The sequence below is a fragment of the Sorex araneus genome, chromosome 1 (genome assembly GCF_027595985.1).
Source record: "Sorex araneus isolate mSorAra2 chromosome 1, mSorAra2.pri, whole genome shotgun sequence".
NCBI classification, from domain to species: domain Eukaryota; kingdom Metazoa; phylum Chordata; class Mammalia; order Eulipotyphla; family Soricidae; genus Sorex; species Sorex araneus.
The window spans coordinates 357,183,028-357,191,796 of record NC_073302.1 but is presented as its reverse complement, the minus strand read 5'-3'; the positions used below and the strand labels follow the sequence as shown (position 1 = coordinate 357,191,796).

The 8,769-nt window shown below is 42.7% G+C and overlaps 1 protein-coding gene and 1 long non-coding RNA gene across 4 annotated transcripts in view; one reads left to right on the top strand and one right to left on the bottom strand.

Annotated features, from left to right (window-relative positions):
- LOC129400150 (uncharacterized) overlaps positions 1-4,401 on the bottom strand; it is a 21,206-nt gene extending 16,805 nt beyond the window's left edge. Inside the window, exon 1 of the long non-coding RNA XR_008627464.1 lies at positions 4,282-4,401. This is a non-coding gene — a long non-coding RNA (uncharacterized LOC129400150). The remainder of the gene's footprint in view (positions 1-4,281) is intronic.
- INHBA (inhibin subunit beta A) overlaps positions 1-8,539 on the top strand; it is a 14,376-nt gene extending 5,837 nt beyond the window's left edge. For all 3 annotated transcript variants that reach the window (XM_055123520.1, XM_055123514.1, XM_055123518.1), the window contains exon 3: positions 7,639-8,539. In XM_055123520.1, coding sequence (XP_054979495.1) covers positions 7,639-8,537 — 899 coding nt within the window. In that variant the 3' untranslated portion in view covers positions 8,538-8,539. The remainder of the gene's footprint in view (positions 1-7,638) is intronic.
- Positions 8,540-8,769: the final 230 nt, after the last annotated feature.

Sequence of the window (8,769 nt, the reverse complement as noted above, 5' to 3'; positions counted from 1 at the left end):
CCCTCAGGAGAAGTCAGTTGCGGGGGCTTCCTACAAGACCACTATAGCTCTCACCTGAAGTTCTTTCTTTTAAACTCCTCTTAAAAGGCCTTCTCTTGGGCTCTTCTTTCTTTCCCCTAAGTTCTTTAATGCAAATGACAGGACAATTAGGACTTTACCTTACAAAACTTCTGGAGCAACTATCGCAGGCTGAAGTTTGAAAGTTGCCATCCAATTTCTCTCAACTTTGCCTGATTGCGAGGTAATGCTTAATGATGCTGATTGCTGTGTAGGGAATAGATTCTAGGGATCTGGAGGTTGACTCCATGGCCGGACACAAAAAGGGACCTCCTTGCAGTTTTTTGTATGCCAACTGCCATATACGATGGCCTTAATTACAGCGTCTCAATTGGCTTTACCCACATCACATGACTTAGTTAGTCTATGCCTTGGGTACTTTTAATATACACCTGGTGCTGGTGACTTAACTGTTACCATTTCTGACTTCTCTGTCTTACAGCAAACTGTTCCTTTAGCATTCAGTGACTCTTGAGTGTAAAAATTTAACCACTTACATTTTTATAGCAATTTACCTTTGTGCATATATATACACACACATATATACTTATATAATTGCCACTTTAACTTTTCTATTAGGGATTTAATTCAAAGGAAATTGTTTATTGTTTAAGAAGTGACTCATTTGACTTACATATTGAACCCACTTCTCAAGAAGGGTACAAAGTGAGTGTTTAGTAGCTGATTTTGTTAACCAAGGAGAGAGATATATCATTTGAATGACTGTAATGAATACATAACTGTCTTGCTGTTGTTGGCATTATTCAAACTTGAATATATTCAAACTATGTTAAAAACCAATGTTTTTTGAATACTGGCTAAGGACATTCATTATTTTCCCTTATAACTATTTTGTAGAGCATAGAATCCAGTCTATAAGTGTCACCTTATTGCAAATTAATGAAACATACCCTTAAATAGACCTTTCAACCTTGAGTTACCTTAAGTTAAGGCTACCTGTATAATTTTTTCTCTATTCTCTTTGATAGTTGAATACAGTTCTAAAAAGACATAAAGCTTGAGAAATGGCAAAAGGTTAAGTGCAATTGAATTGAGTTCCCTATCTTTGTAAAGCAAATATGAGCATTGCTAAGCTGCCAGGGATCACACTCAGGATCCCTGAGATTTATTCCAGCACATATAAATGAGTTTCTTTTCATACAAACACCCAACATTGTTCACTAAGTTATCACCCTTTTCTCTATTTATTTTCTTTCTTTTTCCTCTCTCTTTTTCTTTCTTTCCTTCTTTCTCTTTCTTTCTTTCTTTCTTTCTTTCTTTCTATCTTATGTGTTTAACCTAAGAACTTAAAGAATAGGAAAAAAGAAAAGAAGAAATGGTTAGAGCTAAACCAAGGCATTACAGTAGTGAAGCTAAAATAAATGACCCTCTTGACTGTCATGTCTTATTTCAACCTTTTTCATTCATGATAATAGCTGGTCAGAGTATTATAAGTTTCTGTATGCTGCCAAATTTGGATGCTGATCGTGGTAATTAACATAGTAATTTATAATGCCTACCAAAGAACAGTTAGGGAAAGTAAAATAAATGAACCCTCAAGAAATAGAAAATGCTGGCCTATTCAAGGTGCTATTGAAAACTTTCCCTCTTTGAGGAAACTAGTTATCGATTGAAGAAATGTGTCTTGTCAAACAAGGCCCTAAGAAGACTTGCTTGCACTACTCTTTCCATACATCGGAAGAAAGGCAGTTCAAAGTGGGGCTGACCCCACCATTCTATCCCAGGCATTTGAACTTACTTGTCAATTACCCCTCAGCAAAGTTCCCTAAGAAGCTGGAAGTTAGAGCTCTGACTAATGGGAAGTGATTTGCCACAAGAGGGCGCATTCTTTGCTCCTTACCAGTTAGTCTCGGAAAACAATTTCACCAACTGAAAACCCATCTGTAGTGCCCTATTGGTGATTGTCAGTTAGTTACCTCTGGCTTCTCCTCATCCCCTAGTCAAATTAGGATTTTATGGGACTGGAGGAACATGACTACCTGTCATATATCAATGCATGTGAGCATTCTGGAGCTCCATGGAAGATACAGAAGTGATACATTTCAGAAGCAAACAAAGCAGAGTGTGGAGAAATGTGACCGTGAATCATCAGCAGTACTGATTTGCTCACACATCTCTGCCTAATACGGTTGTCTGGGCTTTTACAAAACTGTGTTCCATCTCCCGATATTGCTGTCTCATTTGCTTGTCTTATCAACACTTTCACCAGCGACAAATGACAAGTGACTTCAAAGAGCGAGAGAAAAAGGGCTATTTATTTAACGCCTTGTGGGAGCATGGCATGCCATTTCAGAACGTTGTGTTTGTCTCTGAGTTAAGGGTGAGGAGAGAAATGGTGGAGGAAAGCTGTGAAAAGTAATGCATAGTGATTTGGGCCTGTAGAGTAGTGCTTTTGGAGTAGGGGTGGTCAGTTCTGTTTTAATATTTGGAGAACAGGGATAATGCCTTCCAAGGCATTCTTTGTGTGTATGTGAAACACGTATTTGTCTTGGCCTGTCTCTGCTAAAACATAATCAAGTGTGATCTCTCAGCTGTAGTTCAGATTTCTCCATACTGAACTGGCTCATAGATCAAAAATCAAGTGTACAAGTTCCCAGGAACTTTGAAAGAAATCTTTGAAATTCTGTGGGTTGAACCTTAAGAATTTTCTACTTTCTTTTGAAATCTAACACCCCTTTTTTTCTGTAAATATTTAACCTTATTTTTCATCACCATTTAAATGAAAGATATAAGAATGCAACTGAGCATTTATAATTCAATAACAAGTACTAAGAAAAGATACTAAAGCTTAAAAAAATGAAGATAATGTATGACCAAACCCGTGATTTTACTCCAGGCAGAATCTTCTACTGAAGATTAGCAGAGGAATAACCTTTAAAGCCTCAATTTCTGCCTTATGTCCAAGCCTTCACAGACATCCAGAGAGAGCTAGTGCTTCAGAGAATGCGAATGCTGTATGGAGCTCTCTCTTTCAGTACAAGTGACTGCCCCATATCTAGGTATAGTGAAACCTTATTGGGTGAAGAATGAATATTAAAGCAATAGCCACATTTTATAGCAAAATCTCCCCCTCCCCTGGTGGATTAAAACCCTCTATAAACAACAAAGCTTTCCACATTAGTGATGTAATTGCTACCCATATGCAGAAGAGCAGCATATTGTCAGCAGGACCTGTCGAGGGAAACGAAACAAAACAAAACAAAAAGCAAAAATCGCATGCATATATGTCTGATTTCACTGCAGATATCCACATGACCACAAATCTGAGGTGCTATACTGAAGGATGAGCAGAATTTTACATGCTGGAGCAGGGGAGGAAAAGAACAAGGGATGTGGCTCCTTAATCTTGACACCCTCAGCCCTGCCTCCAGAAATGAGCTGTTAAAAACAGTTTTATTTTTACTTCTGACTTCTACAGGTCTTTCTCCATCTCTTCCTGTCCAGAAATCTTTCAAAGGTGCTCGCTATGAAGTGCAAAAGTTGCCCCTCCTATCCATTTCAATGCACTTTCCCTTCTTCCTGTGGTATGTGTCCACCAATATCACAGAGATTTAATTGATGAAATATTATCACCCACATGGGCTTGCGTGGGACTTTCTTAGTGACTTACACAGGCAGAGCAGGCTGTGATACAAGCCTTGCTCACAAGCCTAAGCAGGGAAAAAATAGCACAGAAGATGAAAAAAATATCAGAGTAGGTAATGCGAGGTTAGCAACGCCATCCGCTATATCTAGATAGGTAATACTCTGTAAAGACCCGTGTGCACCTGTCTAAATGCACACTCTACCTGCTCACGCACAAGATGGGAAGGCTTCCATTCCAGAATTTCAGAGCAAGAAATATTTAAGTCAAATCTGAAACTGATTAGTAATAGATTCCTAAGCACCTCAGTCTTAGGCAACCTTCTTTGGTAGAGATTAAAAGATTGAAACGCACTGAAAACATCATTGCAATATAGAAATCTCTCTCAGGAAAACACTTATCAAGGGAAGAGACTCCAATGACTGGTTCTATTTTTTATACCTATGAAATTTGAGGGTTATAATATCATTCTGAAACATTAACCCTGATAAATATTAATTTCATCTCAGCTTCTGACTGCCTCCTTCTCCCCACCCCCTCTGCAATGAAAGCTAAATGGAAAAGAAAAAACACAGGCACTGCTTAAGAAGTCCGAATACAATAGAACTTTGAAAATGTACCTGCATATAAGGTAGAATCTCTTTCTTCCCCCAGTTCTCCTGAGCATTAAGGCAACAGCATTTTCATGAAATTGGATCTGTTTTATTTTTTTTCTGATAAAAGATCATGCAATATACAAATAGCAGTTCCAGAAATGGACACCAGGAGAAGGAGGCGACAAGCATGTCAATTAGTAGGGGAAAATCCAAATGTCAGAAATCTGGGGGAGAAATGTATCACGCAGGCAGTGGATGTGGAGACCAGGAACAGTCTTTCAGCTCTGATAATTAAACGGATGCATACATCAGTGCCTTGTGGCTCCTCAATATGCAAACGATGCCATCCATTTAATTATCAACCAAGACCAGGATGAAAGTCATTTTATGATGACTCTCCGATCCTAATTTAACAGCACCTGACAGATTGAGTCCCCTCTAATGAGGACTGTCTTTGTACAATCCTCTCTCAGGAACACTAAATCATTCGCTTCCAAGTACAGCTGCCTGTAAAGAAGGGGCGGGGCTCTGTCGCGCATTAGAACCTTGGTGGTGTGAAGGAGGGACTGTCCCGCAGGCTATCCTTGGTGGCAAAGGCCCTGGGGCGCACAGACCCTACAGGAGCTCTGACTGTTGTGGAGTCTCTGATGGACTCTCCCCGCGGTCCGTTTCCCCGCCCTCCCTGTCCATCCCCAGGGTCTGTAGGCTGCTCCGGATTTTACCCCGGGGAGTGTAACCGTGTGCCTGTCAGCACGTCCTACGCTCTCTGGCCCAATTAGGGTCAGTGTGGGGCGAAGCTCCGCTGAATCGATGGGAACGAACGACCTGCAGCCCCAAACTTCCGCATCCGGGGGCCTGGCAGATTCTCCAGTTTCACAGCGTTTCCTCCAGAATCAAAACAGAACCGTGCCCCTGGCTCCCCTAGTTTAGCAGCTACTACCTCTGTCTCCAGTGGGCACCCGCTGCTCGGGCCGGCCGAGGGCCGCAGCAGGCAGCCGGGTAGCGAGCGCTGTGGGAAGGGCAGGGGCGCTGCAGAGGCGCGGGGCTGGGCTCCCAGGCCCGCAGGCTGCGGCAGCCTTTTCCTTTGGTCCTGGCAGGACCCTCCTACCGCTGGGGAATCTGCTGGGGATCTTCTTTTTGGATTTAAGTGATTCAACTCTCCTTCCCAGAATCTTTTCTTTTTCGAAAACAACAACAACAAAACAAAACCCTGTGCCCTCTCCCCACCCTCCCCCTCACTCAATGCTTGGTGAAGTACACACATTCGGAAACAAAAGTCATTATGCTTCCTGAAGAAACAGTTTCTGGGTTTGGTGAGCTAAACATGTACTCAGGGTTATTATTCACTTCAATTCTGGAAGCTGGAGGTCTGTGGGAAGGTCTCAGGACCACCTCCTCTGCCATGACCACCCACTCCCACCATCACCAACAGCACCCCAACCATCACCACCAGATCCGCCTCCATGGTGGCCAGTTTCTGGTAGTTTGGATTAGGATGTCTGAGAACCTATACATGCTCAGCTCTCCCTTGCCACGACATCAGTGAATCCACCACTCTTGTAATCACGGAGTGCAGTGTGTTAAATTAAGAACAGAATCTACAGTGTGCAATGCACAGAAAAACCTTCCTTCTGCCACAGAAAACTTGAAACTGTGCCTAAGATTTATAGTACCGCAAACATCTCAGGGCTGAGAGTGATAAGTATGGCTGGATTTCCGTTTACTCTAGAAACCCTGGCAGGGAGAGCCTCTTAGGGAGTTGCAAGTTCTAAGGTGAACTTGAAGATGCTTTCAGGTTGATGCACAGGATGTAGGCATGCTGGCCAGTTATCACTGCACAGACAAGGGAAGTGGTCAAGAAAAAGGCATAGTTCGGAGATCACTGAATGTTACACTAGAAATAAGGGGAAATACTTGATTAATTAAAAATTTTGAATCTGGGCACCTACTCCTTACAGCAAATGTTATTGCATAAATAAACATTCAGTTTAGGTACTTATTTGAAAGAGAAGGAAACAGAAGACTTCCTTATTTGAGAGCTCAGCAAGAACTCAGTAGCCACAACTGATACAACTGTCATGCCAATGTAGATTTCCTCTGTTTCAGCTGCAGATATAAAAATTCGCACTCAGTGAGCTGCCTTTAAATGGGAAGGAGACAAAAATGGGGGACTCTCTCCAATGCTACAGCTAATTAGCATTTGCTAATAACGAATGGAGACATTGTCTGCTTTTGACTAAACACTGCACCATGATGTTGAATGTGATTAAGAGAACCTGAGGTCCAGGTTATTCTCAAATAGAGATGTCTTGAACTGTCCTTTTCATCTGAGAACTGAAATATTAACAGGAGGGTAACCACAAAGGGTGACATATTAGTATTAATATAAAAGTATGTTGGGCAGAAAGAAGAGCAGATCTTAGTGTCTGGAGGTGAGAAAGTGGGAAGGAAAACCATTACCTTAAATAAACCCTGTGGAGTTGGACCTCGGAGGACAGGACTGCTGACAGAGCCATTTAGGGATATTCTAGCACACTAGGAACCCTTGGTTTTAGTCTAAGGTAAGAAGAACTCAGTAGGAATGAGCTCAAAGTAATCATACCTGCCTTAAGGAAAGATTTCTCCACCCCTTGAATAGAGAATGGATTGCTCAGAGGCATGTTTCAATGTGAAAAAAGCTTGTTCCAGAGAAGTCATCTGCCTGGCTTTAGGCTAAGTGGGGCCGGATAGGAAGGGAGGGAAGTAGGTTGTCTTAGGAAGAAGGCTCACTTAAGGAGAATGTGCCACAAAGAATTCGTGGTGGGAATTTGTGTATTTATGTGGGGAAAATTTCTTTTTAAAGCTCGCTAGAGTTGCAGGAAGTTTCCATTTATGCAGTGCTGTTTGGTCCTTGTTGCATTCCCATTTTATAGAAGATGAAATTGATATTAGGCAGCAGACACAGATTTTCAAGTCCCTCAGATATCCTCAGATCAGAACTTTGTTCTTTCTAGAGCAAAAGTTAAACAAAAACCCAAGCTACTTAAAGGCCAGGAATAAAATATTTTATACTTTATGGGCTAGAGACTCTAGCTCAGGAGCATTACAGTGCTAAAACAGCCAAAAACAACCCATAAATGACTAAATAAACTAAGATTCAATACTATCTATTTACTGGTACTAAAGGGTAACTCGATACAATTTTGACATGTCGTGAAATATTTCTTCCACCTTTTCAAATGTTAAATCTATTCTAGTAATGGCGGGCCTAATTTGCTTACCTCTGTTTATGATAGTCTGTCTGTCCAGGAAGATCAATGCTTGCCTAAAGCTTATGAACAGGTGCCAATCCCTAAGCTAACATGTGTCCCTACTCTCTTTTGTATCATGTTCCATCTTCAGGCACAGCCAAGAAGACACTGCACTTTGAAATTTCCAAAGAAGGCAGTGACTTGTCAGTGGTGGAACGTGCAGAAGTCTGGCTTTTCTTAAAAGTCCCTAAGGCCAACAGAAATAGGACCAAAGTCACCATCCGGCTCTTCCAACAGCAGAAGCACCCCCAAGGTGGCATAGACACAGGGGACGAGGCCGAGGAAGGTGGCTTCATGGAGGAGAGGAGTGAACAGTTGATATCAGAGAAGGTGGTGGATGCTCGGAAAAGCACTTGGCACATCTTCCCTGTCTCCAGCAGTATCCAGCGGTTACTCGACCAGGGCAGAAGCTCCCTGGATGTTCGGATTGCCTGTGAGCAATGCCATGAGACAGGTGCCAGTCTCGTGCTCCTGGGCAAGAAGAAGAAGAAAGATGAGGAGGGGGAAGGCAAGAAGAAGGACAAGAAGGATGGAGATGGAGGGACAGGAGGAGAAGAGGAGAAGGAGCAGTCCCATAGGCCATTTCTCATGCTTCAGGCCCGACAGTCTGAAGACCACCCTCATCGCCGACGCCGGCGAGGCTTGGAGTGTGATGGCAGGGTCAACATCTGCTGTAAGAAACAGTTTTATGTCAGCTTCAAGGACATTGGCTGGAATGACTGGATCATTGCTCCCTCGGGTTACCATGCCAACTACTGTGAGGGTGAGTGCCCGAGTCACATAGCAGGCACGTCGGGCTCCTCCCTCTCCTTCCACTCCACCGTCATCAACCACTACCGCATGCGGGGCCACAGCCCCTTTGCCAACCTCAAGTCATGCTGTGTGCCCACCAAGCTGAGACCCATGTCCATGCTGTACTATGATGACGGGCAAAACATCATCAAAAAGGATATTCAGAACATGATAGTAGAGGAGTGTGGATGCTCATAGACCATCCAGTCTTGGGGTCGGGTGGGGGAGGGAAGGGAACAGGAGTTGTCCAGGGAAGACAGTGGCAAAATGAAGACATTATTAAGGTTTCTGAGTTCAACCACCAGAGTAAAACGAAAGTCAAAAAACAAAAACAAAACAAAGCTAAAACATAAAATCAAAACCTGAGGCAGTTGAAGGAAGATGTGGAAAAAATTTCTTAGCCAGGGCTCAGAGACAAAGCAGTGAAGGA